This window comes from Natator depressus, chromosome 6 (genome assembly GCF_965152275.1).
Source record: "Natator depressus isolate rNatDep1 chromosome 6, rNatDep2.hap1, whole genome shotgun sequence".
Lineage (NCBI taxonomy): Eukaryota > Metazoa > Chordata > Testudines > Cheloniidae > Natator > Natator depressus.
In genome coordinates, this window is record NC_134239.1 from 60,286,130 (window position 1) to 60,303,825 (window position 17,696).

At 45.6% G+C, this 17,696-nt stretch overlaps 1 protein-coding gene across 1 annotated transcript in view; it reads right to left on the reverse strand.

Moving 5' to 3' along the window:
* Positions 1 to 17,019: 17,019 nt before the first annotated feature.
* The window catches only part of SPI1 (Spi-1 proto-oncogene), a 29,295-nt gene continuing 28,618 nt past the window's right edge, over positions 17,020 to 17,696 (reverse strand). The window contains exon 5 of the mRNA XM_074957022.1: positions 17,020 to 17,545. Coding sequence (XP_074813123.1) covers positions 17,229 to 17,545 — 317 coding nt within the window. The 3' untranslated portion in view covers positions 17,020 to 17,228. The remainder of the gene's footprint in view (positions 17,546 to 17,696) is intronic.

Here is a 17,696-nt window from a genome sequence, read left to right on the forward strand (position 1 = left end):
CCGGGCTGTGGCTCCGAGTGCCCCGCCCGCCCCGGACGGAACCGGGTTGGGGAGACCCACGCTGGCAGCTGTGGGGAGCCTAGGTCCCTCCACCTGCCCCGGGCGGGTGGCCTGGGGGGCAGGGTCACAGGCTGGGGGCTGCTCAGGCCCCGCACCCAGGGCAAGTGGAGGGACCCAGGCCCCCCACAGCTGCCAGCGTGGCTCTCCAGGTCTTGCCGGGATGGGGAGAGGGGGGCTTAGAGCCGCAGCCTGGGCATGGTAAGAGCCAGGCGGGCAGCTGTGGGGAGCCATGGCGGACCCTCCACCTGCTCTGGGTCAGGGGCCCGAGCAACCCCCCAGTCTGTGTCCCTGACCCCCAGGTCCCCTGACCAGGGCAGGTGGAGGGACCCATGCTCCCCACAGCATGGCTCTCCCTAACCTGGCTCCGGTCAGCGGGTGGGGCAGCTTGGACTCAGCCCAGTCACAGTAAGAGCCGGGTGGGCAGCTGTGGGCAGCTGCGTGGCAGACCCTCCACCTGCCCTCGGTGGGGGGCCTGAGCAGCCCCCAGCCTGTGTCCCTGTCCCCTAGGCCACCCGCCCAGGGCAGGTGGAGGGTCTGGGCCATGGTTTCTCACAGCTGCTGCCCAGCTCTCACTGTCAGAGCTCTGCACGGATACAAAATCCTTATCCGCATCTGCGCTGCTATCCGCAAAAATGGTCCACGGATATAAAGTGGATACCTGCCGATTTGCAGGGCTCTAAGTATGGGCCATGAATCTAAAGGTTCCAGTCTTGCAGATGACCCATGTGGGTGTCAATATGATGGAATTGCTGTTTTTTTTCTATTTGCTTTTTAAAAATCTTAGGAAATTAAATGCACAAAACTATTAAGGTTGCAAAGTCAAACACTCAGAAGTCAGGAAATGCCAGAATTAAGGTTGTCTTTGTAACCTTAATTTGGCTCCGCTTCTGCATATGCATTATGAATAGGATTCCACTATGAGAAAGTATGGTCACATGTTTAAGGCAGTTGAATGCTGACCTGGAGAACTGGACTCTATATCCCTGATACAGAGTTCATATGTGATACTAGGCAAGTCACTTGAATCAGATCTTTCACAGGTGGTTACGAATGGTGCGTTCCTCATTTTGTAAGTGCCTGACTTGAGACCCCGGAGTCTGATTTGCAATGCTAAGCACTCACAGCTGCAACTGAAGTCATTTGGAACTGTGTTTTGAACACACAAATTTCTATATAATGTTAAGTATTCTGAAAAACTTGGTCTTTGGCCTCTCAAACTGCAGACCCCAAATTAGTGGATACTTTTGACTTCAATCTATCTGTGCCTCAGTTCCCCATCTGTAAAATGGGGATAATAACACCCCCTCATCTCACAGGTACGTTGTGAAAATTCATGAATGTTTGTGAAGCACTCAGACACTGTAGTGATCAGCACCATACAAAAGCCATTGAGGAAATTAATAATTCTATCTTCAGAGTTGGGACTGAATAGTCTACGGTAAATAAGGTATGGGACCGCAATTGAACAACGTGGAGAAAACAAAATATTGAATAGCTGCTCATTGAGTGTGCACCATTCATTCCGTGCACTGAATGAGGCAGAAGTCCTGTGGGAAAAAATAGCATGTGATTAGGAAATTAAAGATACACATATCATAATGCACAAGGGGGCCAAGATAAGGTTGCACAGACAACTTTAATTCTGGCATTTCCTACCTTTTTAAGTGCTTGACTTTGTAATCTTAATAATGGTCTTGTAATTGTGTGTGGTGTGTGTAGCTTGTGTATTTGTATCCTAACTAGTTTAGTTTAAATGCAGATGATATTCTTATATCCATAAAAATAGCTAAGCCATTTTTGAATCCTGCCAAATGCTTGTACCCAGTGGTATTGTATGAAAATGAGTTACACAGGTTAAGTATGTTGTCTAAACAAATATTTCCTTTATTCTTTTTAAATGTATTGCTTTTCATTTAATTGGGAATCTTTTTGGTCTTACATTATTTTAAAAAAAAAAAAATACTACCTTCTCTATTGTTTTTATTATTTTATAATTAAATGGCAAAAAAACTTTAACTCAGAGTTAAGGTTGCCCGATCATAGCCTGTGCCCTTCCAGAACATTGAGTTCTTCAAAACTCAAACTTCTGAAAACCAGAAAATACAGAAAAAAGAACAGGGGTACTTGTAGTTATGGTAGATGCCCATGCAACCTTATTTCTGCCATGCTGGAGCTGGTAATAGCCACTGGGTATTATCTGCATACATTTCTGCTGCATTCACTATTTTGGGTGTAGCAATACTGAATGGTGGAGGAATAAATTGGAGCATCTTGGAAGAGCTGTGATTGTCATATGAGGAGATGTGGGTCTGAGTCCCCACCCCTCACACACAATGTATGTTACCAAAGGAAAGAGGTGCATGTGTACCTTGGGGTTCCGGCCTGCATCATTTCAGTACAGAATCTTGTAGGCTGTGTGTGAGCAGCAGGGCACAGGTCTTCTTTCCATGGATGTTGAGAGTAGTGAGGTGGGTTATGAGAGCAGTCTGTTGATTTCATGATGAGGAAGGGAAAGGGTAGATTTAGGTAGTATCCTGTGTAAAGGGGTTGTAAAAGGATATGAACTGGTTGTTACATTTTACAACTGTTGTATTAGTTGCGGGAGTAGGCACAGTGTTTGAGCGTAGGGCAAGTTCAGGTAGTGCCGGTCCGATAAAGTGAAAAGGGGAGTGTGTGTGTGTTATGGATGTTTTAAGACATCAGAGGACAGTTAAGGTTTTCTGGGTGTTTACCTTAACTCTGTATTTCTTGGTTTTCAGAAGCCTGTGTTTTGCTGAACTTGACATTCTGCAAAAACATGAGCTATCACCCAGCAATCTTAATTCCTAGGTTTTTTTAAACAGAAAGCTGTTGTTGGTAGGATTTAATGGTAATTTAGACAGTTGTAGTTCTTACCTAGGTTTTCAGTTGATTTGGTATCATGGCTAAGTAATAATCAAAAGACCCAAGTTTTATATAGTGCTTTTCATTAGTAGATCTTAAAGAGCTTTACCTCATGTTTTCCATTTTACAGATGGGAAACTGAGGCACAGAGTGGTGAAGTGACTTGCTCAAGGTCACACAGCAGGCTAGTGGCAGAGCTAGGAATAGACCCAGTCCAGTAGTCTTTCCTCTAGACCACATGGTTACCATGGGATTCCTTACCGTTCCTCCCTAGTCCCCTCTCCTGTACATTTTGTTATAATGGAAGGGAGATAATGGTTGTGCTATAAAATGTTTTCAGTGTGTATTTGCTAACGGGGCCAGTGAGAGAAATCTCAGACCATGGTCTATGTCCCAAGACCTTGGACGGTTGTTGCTGTAACTAAGTGTGTGCAAGAAGATCGGTGTGTCTCTGTCCATCTTCTGTTCCACCATTCCCTGCAACAAGTACAGTGGAGTCGCATCTTACACTGGGGTTAGGTTCTAAAGTCAGCGCATAAGGCGAAAATCACGTATAGTCAAAATTACCCTTGAAAATCCCTTAAGTCGCCCATAGAGTACAGTATACTGTACATGGTTTTGTGTATACAACCCTGTACAGTATAATATGTACAGTATATGTACAGTAATGTACAGTATATATTAAAGAGTACATATGCAAAATATAATTTTACCATACTGTATTTTTAATTACAGGGGGTAATTAAAGGGCGTCGTCAGGGCTTGATGTCGATCCAGGAGACGGAGGTGATGGAGAGCGAGTCATAGTCATAGAAGAAGTGGTTGGCTCTGGTTCAGCTGGAGAAGTTGATTGCATAGGCTCATCTGCTGCTTGTTGTTTTTCCTTGAAAAACAACGTCATCGGCAACTGTCTCTGTTGTCTCTTGATACCGTCTCAAATCGTTTCTTGATACCCTCTCAAATCATCCGTAATACTACATGTGATTTTGAGGCTTCGTTCCATAGAGGGATCATATTCAGAAATTAAATCATTCAAGTGTTTTGCTGCTTGGAACGCTTCAGCAAATTTATGAAGATTCCAACTTGCTGGCTCTTCCTGTTCATTGTCATCATCTTCGTCTTCTGTAGACGATTTTATCAGTTCCTCTAACTCTTCGTTAGTCAATGTTTCTCTATGGCTCTCAATTAATTCTTCAATTTCTTCCTCAAGGATGTCGACAAAGCCATTACCACCCACTTGCCTGGCCACCTGAACAATGTGTTTCACTTCTTTGTCAATGGTCAGGAAACCCTTAAAATCATTCACACATTCATTCCATAGGTTTCGCCAACATGCATTGACTGTTTCAGGCTTGGTTGCATCCATTGCCTGTTTAATATAAGTGATGCAACTGGCAATGTTGAAGGACTTCCAACACTCCATCACATTAAGATTGGGATCAGCATCCATAACGCTACGTATCCGTGAGAACATAAGCCTCTGGTAGGTGGCCTTGAAACAGCGAATCATGCCTTGGTTGAGAGGTTGGAGGATGGAGGTGGTATGGGGTGGGGGGAGAGAAAGACGACTTCAATGTCGTTATGCGCAAACCGGAGTGCCGCAGGGTGGCCAGGAGCATTGTCTACGATCAGCAACACTTTAAAGTCAAGTCCTTTCTCTTCGAGGTACCGCTTGACCTCTGGAATGAAACGCTTGTGGAACCAATCCAGAAATAATGCTGCCGTCTCCCAAGCCTTTTTATTTGATTGCCAGAACACAGGCAGGAGACTTTTGTTCTTGCCTTTTTAGGGCATGGGGATTTGCAGCCCTGTAGAGCAAGCCCGGCTTTATTAAATGCCCAGCTGCATTGCCACAAAACAACACAGTCTTTAGCTGCTTTGAAGCCAGGGGCTTCTGATTTTAAAATGTAAGTGCGGTTGGGCATTTTTTTTCCAGAAGAGCCCAGTCTTGTCAGCATTAAAAACTTGTTCCAGAAGAGAGCCCTTTTCTTCTCTGATTTTCTTTAATTGTTCGGGGTAGGTTTTTGCTGCCTCTTCATTGGCAGATGCAGCTTCACCAGTAGTCTGCACGTTTTTGAGGTTGAAGCGGTTCCTAAAACTGTTAAGCCAACCTCGGGTGGCGTTGAATTCCTTCTCATCAGAAGGCCGTCCCTCTTCGGCGGGAGGTTTGAACAGCGCGTAGAGGCTAAGAGCCTTTTCTCGCAACGTGTTGCCATCGATAGGCACATTTTGACTTCATGTCTTCCAGCCATAAGTTTAATGCCTTTTCAGTCTTCCCTAAAGTCTTATCACGCACCTGGCTCGTCACCTTAGCAGTTATTGGAGCACTTGATGCCAAGGCTTGACGAATTTCTCTCTCTCAAATCTTGATGGCACGGATGCTAGATTCATTGCGGCAATATTTACGTGCCATGTTGGAGACCAACGTACCATCTCTCAGTAAGTCCAACACAGCCAGTTTTTCCTCCAGCGTTGGAACAGATCGCTGTTTCTTTGGCTAAGCACCAGATGAAGTAGTTGGCTTGCGTTTAGGGGCCATGTTGTATGAAAAATCTTTAAACACTAGAATCACACTCAGCGCGGTGAGATACTCGCACTATGAGAGGCACGCAGGAACTGAGACCGACTGAGGGAACAGCAGATTCACATCTCCCATCTCACGCTCACTCTGGGGCATACGCTCATTGAGTGGAATGGTGGGCGGAATCGCCCACACTATTTACAGGTATCTTGTTATTTTTCTTTTTTTTTTTGCCGAGCACGTATAGTTGTATTTGCATAAGTTAAATGCGCGTATGATGCGACTCACCTGTAGTTCCCCCTCCTCTTCCCAGGCCACTTGTTGGTAACTTGTCACTGTAGAATCTATTAGCGTATAGCCATGTAAGAAGTGTTACTCCTTGCTGTTTGCTGCCCCATGCTGCTGCATACGTGTCATAGACAGCAGCTTACTAGATGGCCACATGCTACCTTGGTTTTGTAGCCTGAGCTACACACTCTGCTGGGCCCCCTCACTCCCACTACACACCACCTGCACCAGCCACTGCTTGAGCCAAGCTTCCCCAGCCATGCCTCAGGTCCACTCAGTCCACCCCTCCCTCACACAATCTGGTTAGCTCCCCCACCAGGGTGATGTGTATCTTAACTATTCATTTTCTGGATTTCAAATGTGTACATTTGTGTTACCTTCATTCTCTGTTCCACTCCAAATCCCTGCTCACATGGGCTGCCTGAGCCTCTCTCCTTGCCCATCTTTGAGGGTCCCCCAGAACACACAGGAGGCAGGGAGAAGAGCTCAGGCCATTTACTCTTACACCCCTACTCATTTCTCCCCTCTCAGTGAGCATTTGCATGTGTGATTTATTTTATTCTCAGAAATAGTTTGTGCCCTCAGTGTTCTGATGTACTCAGATTACTTTTCTCAAAAAACCTTGACTGACAGGCAGATTTCTCTTAAATGTTTAACAATTCATCCTCTGCTTTCTGCCCAGGATGGGTTTCAAACTTTTAAGTTTCTGGAATCTGTGAACTTAATGAAATGCTTCCTTCCCCAACCCTGGGGGTGAGGTGGGGGGTGCTGTATCTCAGGAGCTCCTTGCTCAAATGACCCCACATTTGGATCATTCACTAACCCTATCTGGGGTGTAGCAAACTTCAAGACAATCCATGTGCACGTGGATTTTAGAGTACTAAAAAAAAAATGGTTCTTTTAATGGGAAGGGCTTCTCAATCATAGCTGGAGCAGAGCTGAGCCTGGCACTTCATTATAATATTGTATGAAATAAGAGGAGAGTAGATGGGAGGAGCTTAACATGTACATTAGCAGCCTAGCAGGCTCACAGAGGCATTAATGGCCCATTCAACTTAATGAGATGTTTCAGATGAAAGAAAATATCCAATAGAAATGAATACAGCCTGAAACAATAGCTCTGAGACTTGTGAACTGCTCCATTCATGTCAGTGGGCATTCCCCTCCCTAGTGCTGGAGTTTCTGATATGTGTGAAGCATACCTGTTCTCAGGTCCTCACCCCAGTCTTTGCAGTATGTTCTTGGTGCATGCTCTGAGCATGTCTGTTCTAAGCTCCCCACCCAGAAGGGCAGGGCAGGGCTTCCCCAGATCTTGGCTCACATGGGTGGATGGATAGGGATGGGGTTCAAATATCCCCCAGAAAGATAAGCCCCCTCAATCCTGCCTCATAGGAGTGGGGCAGGGATGGGGAGGTCAGACCCCATAGATGGGGCATGGCCCTCAGGTCCTGGCACACACATGAGGGCCGGGAGGGAGAGGTGATCGGACACTCCAAGAGTGCAGGGACCTCCAGATCTCAGCTCACATAGGGGAAAGAGACAGGGGTTCTGACCTCTACACATACATATAGGCAAGTTGCCTCCAGAACTTGGCTGACATGAAGGGAGAGGGGGAGCAGCTTGTGGCACACACGGGAGTAGAATGTAGGGCTGACAGATTCCATTGTCTGTATTCTCCCCCATTCCCATCTACTCTCCTACCCTAACCATCCACCCCTCCCAGTGAGCATTTCCTTTTGTCTAGTTCAGTATCTTTTCAAAAATCAGTTTTAGTGCCTTTTGAATATTCTGCTGTATTCAGATTACATTTCCCCAAAATAAAAAATCAAGAGACAATCTGTCTTGTGTGTTTACTTCAGATTTCTGCTCTGGGTTAGATTTGAACTCTCAGGGGATGTCTATACTACAATTAGTGGAAAATCCAACTCCTGAATAATGCAGTTATACTGACTTAACTCCTGGTGTAGACCGCACTATGTTGATGGGAGGACTTCTCCCATCGACACTGCTACTGCGTCTCAAGGAGGTGGGGTACTACGCAGGTGGGAGAAGCTCTCCTGTTGGCATAGGGCAGTATCTTCACTAAGTAGTGTGGCTGTGCAGCTGTGACGTTGCAGCGCTGTAAGGCTTTGTCTACACTGCAGAGTTTTGTCGGCAAAAGGCAGCTTGTGGTGTCAAAACAGTGGAGGTGTACACACTGCAATGCCACTTTAGGCGACAAAACTCTTCTGTTCTGGCCTCAAAATAAAACCACTTTGACAAGAGACATCGGGCTTTTTGCGGTAAAGTTAAAGCGATGAAGCGTCAGGGTAGATGCTGCCATTCATTATATCGGCAGAACTGACCTCCCCCAGTATGCCACAATGCCCTCTATGACTGGCCTGCTCGCTGTTTTGAACTCAGCTGCCCTGCAAGCATGCGCCCCTCTCCTTTCAAAGCTCCAAGAAGTTGTGATAGGTGACCTCAGGCAGCAAAGAGCAAATCATTAATGGGGAATGTTGCTGTCTCCTGAACTATGAACACAGAGGCAGGCAGGCAGGGGTGGGTGTGTGTCTGTGAGAGAGAGACTGCTGTGCTGTGCAGAGCAGGGAAGGAGGTGGGTGCTGATATGGGGCGGTGTCCCCCTCCCTCTGCCTCAGAACTGCTTGCTTCCGGAGGCTGTCTGAATTTAGAGAAAGCATGCCGACACACTCACTCTCCCCCAACACACACTCCGACAGCACACACTCTGTCTCTCTCTCACACACAGTCCCTCACACATTCCCCCAACACACACTCTGTCTCTGTCTCCCCTCACACACACGTTCCCTGTCACACAGTCTCCTCCCGCACTCCACACACACTTCAGTTGAACAGCAGCTGACAATCTAGTGGGATGCCCAGGGAACGATGGGATTGAGAAACCTGCATCATGCAAGGCTGTACCTGCCCCAGGAGGCATTGCAAACCCTTCCCAAAGCACCCTGTGGCCAGTTGCACAATGGGATAGCTACCCACAGTGCACTGCTCTCTGTGTTCATGCAAGAGCTGCTAGTGTGGATGCGCTCCACCGACACAAGGAGCATAGTGTGGACATGCAACAACAGTTTAATTAATTAAAACGGCATAACTTTTGTCAACAAAACTCTGTAGCGTAGACATAGGCTCACGAAGGACTTGTCTATACTTAGGCTAACTGGAAAAGTAAACTTTTTCAAATAATATTGTGATGTTGCACTCCATATGTTTTATAGAAATATGCTAATGAGTGTGAATATAATGTAACTGGAATATGCTTCATGCAAAAGGTCTCTTATAAGGTATCATTACAAAGCTTATAATCTACTGAGTGTGTTCATCCTATTTGTATGTATGTATCATTCTTGTATCTAAAGCTAGAAATATGAAGTATAACTCTGAGGTCCTATTGTAATTATGCAAAGTGTGGGCCATTAATGGTGGCTTCGGATCTTGATGGCTCCCATTAACTAGAACAATTGGTTGTAAATGGCTCTGTTTACTTGCCAGCTTTCCTGTGTTTGGGTGAGTCAGGTGGAAAGAATGGAGGCTTGGGGTCTCCCAGGACATGTGACCATATCACCTGGAACTGGAATCCATCTTAAACCTGTTGCTTTTTCATTTAGAAGAAGAGGTGGGGACCGAGAGAGACAAAAGATTCCCGCCTTGTGCCAAAGCTATAAAAGGGGGTGGAACAGAAGAAAGGGGGCTGTAGTCATGAGAAATCCCCTAGTTACCACATGAACTGGAACTAACAAGAACTAAACCACGGGAAAGGATTGGGCCCAGACTAGGAAGGAGTCTAGTTTGTGAAAGAAGTTTATTGGAACATCTCTTAGGGTGAGATTTACCTGTATTCAGTTTCTTAATGTATTAGGCTTAGACTTGCTTTTTTTGTTTTATTTTGCTTTGTAACTTACTTTGTTCTGTCTGTTATTACTTGAAACCACTTAAATCCTACTTTTTATACTCAATAAAATCACTTTTGTTTATTAGTAAACCCAGAGTAAGTGATTAATACCTGCAGGAGCAAACAGCTGTGCATATCTCTCTCTGTGTTATAGAGGGCAGACAATTTATGAGTTTACCCTGTATAAGCTTTATACAGATTAAAATGGATTTAATTGGGGTTTGGATCCCATTGGGAACTGGGTGTCTGGGTGCTGGAGACAGGAATACTTGCTGAGCAGTTTTTGGTTAAAGTCTGCAGCTTTGCGGGTGTGGACCAGACCTGGGTCTGTGTTGCAGCAGACTAGCATGTCTGGCTCAACAAGACAGGGTTCTGGAGTCCCAAGCTGGCAGTGGAAAACGGGCTCAGAGGTAATTTCAGTATATCAGATGACAGTCCAAAGGGGGTCTCTGTGGCCAAACCTGTCACAAATATTTTAATTATATTTCCCCCAAAAGGGTTGGTGGGGGCCATGCCCTCTGTTGGGGTAACCCTGGTACATTTGAGACCCTGGTGTGAAGAGCTATATCTGTGTGTGGGGGAACATTGCCAGAATGTTTCAACTTTAAGAAAGGGGTTCCCCCCCACCAACCTCCAGCAGGGGCTGTATCTCTAGAATCCCTTGGTCACGTAGGCACCGCCTCTGTGGGTGCTCCGGGGCTGGAGCATCCACGGGGAAAAAAATAGTGGGTGCTCAGCACCCACTGGCGGCCTCGCCAATCAGCTGCACCACCTCCCCCTGCAGCGCCTCCTGACCGCCACAATCAGCAGTTCAGCAATGAGCAGGGGGCACAGGGGAGGAGGGAGCGGGAAGAGGCAGGATGGGGGTGGAGCAGGGGTTGGAAGAGGTGGGGTGACGACAGGGCCTAGGGTGGAGCGGGAGTCAAGCACCCCCTGGCAAATTAGAAAGTCAGCGCCTATGCTTGGTCAAATGGCCTCAGATTTGGGTCACTGACCATACCCTATGTCCCCATGAGGCACACCAAATTTCAAGGCAATCTGGTTAACCATTCAGATTTTAGAGCACTTAAAACTGCCAGGCTTTAAACAGAAAGTTGGTTTAACATTCTCTGTTATAATCATGAGTGGCCAGTGACCTGGCTGTTTGGGGGAGGGTAGCCCCTGGCTCCTCCCCTTGTGCCTGAGGCCCTGCCCCCTGCTCCTTCTGCCTCCCTCCTCCGCAGCAGCCCTCAGCACCCCCACCACTGCCCCTGGCCCCAACGCCAGGCAGCCAGGTGATGCAGCCTCAGTGCTCCCAGCCCTGGTTCCCTGGGTGGCCAGGCAACGTCGCCGCAGTGCCCTCAGCCCAGAGGCTGGGCAGCGTGATCCGAGTGCCGGGTAGGCAGTGCAGCCCCAGCCGCCCTGAGTCCCTGCGGAAGGCAGACCAGCCAGCCCCAATCCTAGCCAGCCTGGGCCAGGGCCGAGCGCCGGGAACTGCGGGAGGGGGACTGGGGGTGGGGCACGCCAGGCTGTTTGCGGAGGCACAGCCTCCCCCAGCCTACGATACCCGCCGCCCATGGTTATAATCCCAGATTAAAAAAACAAAACAGCAGTTAAGGTTTAGAATTCATAATCAGTAATTTAGAGGTACTGTAATTATTCCAGAAACAAGCCTTACAAACTCAGGAAATCGAGTTAATGTTAAACTTAAAAGAAACCCCAATATGCTAAGGTATAGAAATGTAAAGTTAAGGCACCCTAACAGCATTAAGGTCTTATCTACGCTGCAGAGTTTTGTTGACAAAAGTTATGCCACTTTAATTAAAGTGCTTTAATTAAACCACTGTTGCATGTCCACACAATGCTCCTTGTGTCGGCAAAGGGCATCCACACTAGCAGCTCTCGTATCAACACAAAAAGCAGTGCACTGTGGGTAGCTATGCCACTGTGCAACTGGCCATAGGGTGCTTTGGGAAGGGTTTGTAATGACTCATGGGGCAGGTACAGCCTCACATGATGCAGGCTTCTCAATCCCATCTTTCCCTGGGCATCCTACTAGAGTGTCAGCTGCTTTTCAACTGACATGTATGTGTGGGAGAAGAGGGGGAGAGTGTGTGTGTGTTGCAGGGAGTGACAGGAACAGAGTGTGTGTTGGGGAAGTGTGTGAGAGATTGTGGGGGAGGGGAGTGTATATGTGAGAAAGGAAGTGTGTGTGTTGGGGGAGAGCGTGTTGGCATGCTGTCTCTTTAAGTTCAGACAGCAGCCTGAACAACCAATCCTGGGGAAGGGGACACCTCTACTCCATCAGTCCCTGGCTCTGCACAGCACAGCAGTCGCCCCCTCAGCAGCAGCAGCCCAGTCTGCCTGTCTGCCTATGGTTCTGTGATTCCCTGAGTTCTCCCAGAACCTCCTCAGCAGCTCTGTGAGCTCTCCACACTGAGAAATGTCAAAGCTTCCCGGAGCTTTGAAAGGAGAGGGGTGCATGCCTGCAGGGCTGCCAAGTTCAAAACAGTGAGCAGAGTGGCCACAGCAGGCATTGTCGGATACTGGGGGAGGCCAGTTATGTCGACATAATGAGTGGTAGCATCTACACTGGCACTTTGTCCACAAACCTTTTGCGCAAAAGCCCTATGTCTCTCGTCAAGGTGGTTTTATTTTGTGGCCAAAACTGAAGTTTTGTCGCCAAAAGCGGCATTGCAGTGTGTACACCTCCACTGTTTTGCCACCACAAGCTGCCTTTTGCCGACAAAACTCTGGTATGAGTGGGGAGTCCAGTCCCTGTGCACCAAGACATCAGTGCTTGAAAGACTTCTCAGACCACAGTTTCAGTCCTACTGCAGTGCTGCCCAGGGAGCTGAGACAGGAGCTTAGATGGAATCCTTAAAGCCCAGAGACTTCATTCCTCTTCACCAAAACCCCCCACCCCCTAATCCTTTGCATAGCGCTGGCCTCCCTAACGCACCCTTTTCTTGCATTCTCCCTCACCTCCTCCCTGCTTCATCTCCTCCACTCCACATCTTCACTCTCCTGTCCCCCCATAGCCCTGCTTATGCTGAGTCTGAGGTAGAACTGCAGCATCTCATGACTGTTGGTGTCAAAAGGTGGCTCATAGGTTGCACAGTACTAGCATAAATGCTCTACCTCTATCTATGGCTATAAGTGAAATGTCCCTCATGCAACCATCACAGTTTCTCCATCTTTCCCTAGCCTGATGCTTCATCAGAAAGGGTCAAAACATTGTAAGACGATAGATATTGCTAGAGTCAGCTCGCTAATACTTTCTTTGAATAATATTTCTCAAAGGATTGATTAGGAACCGGACAGTAATTAAGACAGATAAAGTGAAGAATGAGTTTCTTGAACACAGACCAGATTAGAATATGTTTCATATCTGCAGGCTGAATGACTACTCTGCTTGAGGGAGTCATTGATGACTTCCATCAGCCGTGGCTGTCAGATATTCCTACAAGGTTTTACTAATCATGGTTTCACTTTGCTGATTATTGTCCAGACTAAATTCCTTCAGCACCCATGTGACTGAGCCAAACTCAGCCAAAGAAGATGGGAAGGTCACTGTTTTCTACTTCATCTTAGTCTCCTTGAAGCTAGTGAAGCTGTCACATATTTGCTCAAACTTTCTCTGTAAAATAGCAGAACAGCTCCTGTTTGAGTATGTGATGGGATGGAGGCAATTCAGCTTCATCAGACAGACAGTTATCTAGAACAGTTCAGCTGGATGAGATATAACAGATACTATTACAGAGAAAAAACGTCTTTTGGTTCCCTTGGCAGCTGGGGCACCTGATTATTCAAACCCCTATGCTACAGATGACAAATCTAACCCGACACAGATGGGGATTTAATATTGTTTCTAAAAATATTTCAAAACATTAATTTGAGGAAGAGAAAAAGATCTTGGCTTTGGAGCTTAACACCATTATTTTAAACTACTTGCTAAAATTACATTCAGAATTCTTTGCAAAAAATGTTTTAACAATAAATATTTCTTGTTCCCCATGAAATTGTTTCCAGAGATCCCCACGCAGAGTCTAGCTCCATATTTCATGGACCTAAAACTACGGTAGGCATTGAAGCTTTATATTAGAGATCAAAGCAACTGCTCGAAAGTCATATTTTTAAGGAAGCGCTCAGGCCTCCCCTCCTTCAGAGTTCTGGCTGTCAGATCTCAAATTGCTCATCAGAGTTTTTTCATTTTAAATTTGAATTTTGTTGAGTTTCAATGTTTGTTATTTTCTCTTTCTGCTACTTCCTGGAGAAACAGAAAAGCAAATGGGAACTCTGATATCTGAGAGAACTCCCTGGTGAGCTTGAAATACCTGATTTAAGATCTTCCAGCCATTCTCACATATTGTCTATCACAGATTTGCTCTGTTTGAATCATCATAGTTTCCCTGTAAGAGGAAATGATATTTGTCTACCAAGCTCTGATATCAGCGACTGTGAGGCTATTCTAGGCCAGTTGTGCTCTGCCAGCTGTGTATGGGATGAGGACATAACTCACATCTTCATGAGGAATTCTCTTCTTTCCTCTTAACTCAGGTAAGAGAGGGACAAATGTCTTGCTCCTAGACAGTTCCTGGAGCTGAGTCACCCTCAGTGCCAAAGAGAAAAGACATGACCAGGGAAGAAGCTCTCAACTTCAAAATCAGCACTGAAGAAATCCTGAAGACAGTCATTGGTAGGAGTTGTTCCGGCCTTCCATTGAGAACTGACTCTGGACCAATAGAGGTACCAGCCCATATAGTTTACCACAATGAGGCAAATTAAGTTTAATGGTGATAGTGTTTTGCGATATAAAAAGCAGATCACTAAGTTGCTTCTAAAATTATAAAATGCTTCCCTTAGGACAGTTTTACAATCTCTGCTATAACATGACACCATCTGAGCATATAAATGCTCAACTAACAGCAAATAGATTTCTGAAGAGCACTGATTTAAAGACAGGCTTCAAGATTTTTTAGAAAATTAAAAGAAAAAACAATCCCCCTGTTAGCAACTGCTGCTGTCAATAAAGTTCTGAAACTCTTGGCTAGCTGTAATGCTCAGATTTCTAGCATCAATAAATATATTTGTCATGTTCCTGAATCAAGACACTGGAAAAAGTTACATACTTGGAAAAAACCACTTTGTGCATTTTGTTAAAGCAGCTGCTTCTTCCTGTCTGGTTCTAGGGAATTACCACTGCACAGTGATGACATCAGTCTCTTCACTTCCCCAATGGGACTGTTACTACAGACAAAATTGACTAATGTGGAATATAACTTTAAAGACTCAATCCTGCAGGTGCTGAGCACTCTCGTCTCCCACAGGCTTCCATGGGACATGAGGGTGCTCAGCACCTCTCAGGATCAAGCTCTAAGAAACTAAAGTTTCTTATTTGCCCATGTCTTCCTCATCACCATGTTTGACAGCCTATGTCACTATTGAATATGCTTAAATAAGAACCAGGCTCTTTAATTCCAGCTTTCAGTCTGGTCTGCTCTCCTGAATTATGGTATGTAATCTCTCTTCCAGCTGTTTTAGAGACCTTTGTTACACCTTCCAACTGTACAGTTTTTCCTACAATCATGCAAGGTGCATATTATAAGCTGTGAATATATACTATGCATCTTGAACAATACTCATGGACTATTTGTCAAGATACCTCATGTATTTCAGGCTGCAGAAAAATTATTTGGTAGGCTGTGATCACGTAACTAGACTATTGTAATACATGTACACGGGCGGGGGAGGGGGAGGGGCGACGGAATAAAAGTTCACATGGTATCTTAACCGTGACATTTCCTAACTTTTGAGAGCTTAACTAGAGCCATGAAGTCTTAACATTCTTCTAAAATTGGCTGGTTTTGTTTGTTTGTTTTTATGGAATCCAGTAAAGCTGGTTAATACTTTGCACTGTGAAGTAACTTATATCAGTACAGAGTTATTAGTTTATTATTTGCTTTACAATAGTGCCTAAAGGCCACAGTTAAGATCTGATTGTAACTGATTGTGCTAAGCACTGTAAAAGACACAGTAAAAGGACAGTCACTATACAAAAGAGCTCACAATCTAAATTAAGACAAAATGCAACAGTGGATGTAACAAACAGGGCTATGTCTACACTAGAGAACTTACAGCTGCACAGCTATCCTGATGCAGTTGCACCGCTGTAAGATCTCTCATGTAGGCATTCTGTGCAGACAGGAGAGAGCTCTCCTGTCGACATAGCTACCGCCACTCGTTGGGGTGGATGAACTATGTCTGTGGGAGAGCTGTGAATGTTAGTGCTTATGCCGGCATAACTTATGTCGCTCAGGGGTGGTGGAGTATTCAGACCCCTGAGGGACATACATTTTGCTGACATAAGTGGCAGTGTAGACATAGCCTAGGAAGGAGCAAAAGAAAGAGATGAGTGAAAGAGGAATAAGGGCTGGTCTACACTGAAAACTTAACTTTGGCATAGCTACATCTATCAGGGGTGTGAAAAATCCATGCCCCTGAAAGACATAGCTCTGCTGACCTAACCCCGCTACTGCCTCTCAGGGAGGTGGATTACCTATGCCAACAGGAGAACCGCTCCCATTAGTGTAGATAGTGTCTACACTGAAGTGCTGCAGCTGTGCTGCTGTAATGTTTCATGTACAGATAAACCCTGGGGTGTAGACATACCCCAACATGGGTTAATGTAAGCCAATTATGTTCAAAGCAATGTGTGGCTGTAAATTGCAACCATCAGTATAAGTGAGTGGAAAATTCTGAATTGGTAGTGTGTTGTACCTTCTTTGCATTTAATATGCACAGGTGTAAATGATGATACAGGATGCATGGCAGTGGTGATTTGAGACTTTAGTGTGTGCATTTTTCAGGTTCCTAGTGACTTTTAGGATTTTACAACCTCCTATACTGTGATCCCCACTCACTTTTGTTTCATAGTCTGAGAATGCTTCCAACATTTCCAGGGAAACAAGAAGCCCATGGAGACATGAACCTGTTCTGCTCTATACCCAGTTACCATACTTGAGTTGATACTGTGTAAATGCAAGTGAGACTAGTTTGTGAAGCAGCTATCTGTCATGCAAACACCAAGACTTCATTATATCAAATTTTATTAAATATATACATGTTATTACTATTTAAACAGAACAGGTATCTTTCCAAGATCTGCAAACTTCTCTCTAGCTGTTGAGAGCTGCGGCAGAGCCTGTATTAATGCTAGTTTAAAAGCTGTAAGCTAATGCAGTGTCACTGAAGATGACACAGCACTGCCTTTGAAGGGCAAAACTTCATCAGCTGTATCCATTAATTACAACACAATCAAACAAATATTTTCTGACAATAATATATTTATACACTTTTAAAATTTCCCAACTCTGTCCAGCTTGTTGGATGGAAGCAGAATTCTCTTATCTGTAGGATTCTCAAGTGCTGAAGAAGGGAATTCGTACCAGAAATATCGGACGTTAAAAGCCCTGACAAGGTAGAGAAGTGGGCACATGAAGCAAAGAGAAAGATGCGTCCGTCTCCTCTGCCAATATCCAGCCAGGAGGTCTTCATTTTTTGGCTTGCTCAGGGTCCCAAGGCCTGTGCTCAGTGAGGATAATGCTTCCTATCAGTGCTTCCCCTTCCCATTACCTCTCCACTAAACTGGTAGGTCAGCTTCTTCTTGACCTTCTTGACTTCCCCCGTCTTGCCGTAGTTTCTCAGTGCCCGTGCCATCTTCTGGTAGGTCATTTTCTTGCGGTTGCCCTTCTGGATCCCCCAGCGGTGTGCCAGTGCCTCTTTGTGTTTGGAGGAGAACTGAAAAGTGCCTTTTTCCTTGTCTACCCACCAGATGCTGTCCTTCATCTCTCCACTTCGAAGAAGGTCCAGAAGGAACTGATACAGGCGGATTTTCTTCTTGCTGCCTGTGTGAGGGTCAGAGAGAGAAGGCAGTAGTGAGACAGCTTCATGGCTTCAAGTGTATAGCATGGAATGAGGAAACTTGCACAGTTCATATTGTTCTTTTTGCTAACAGGCTATTCACAGAAATTCTTCAATGTACAGCAGTTATAGAGA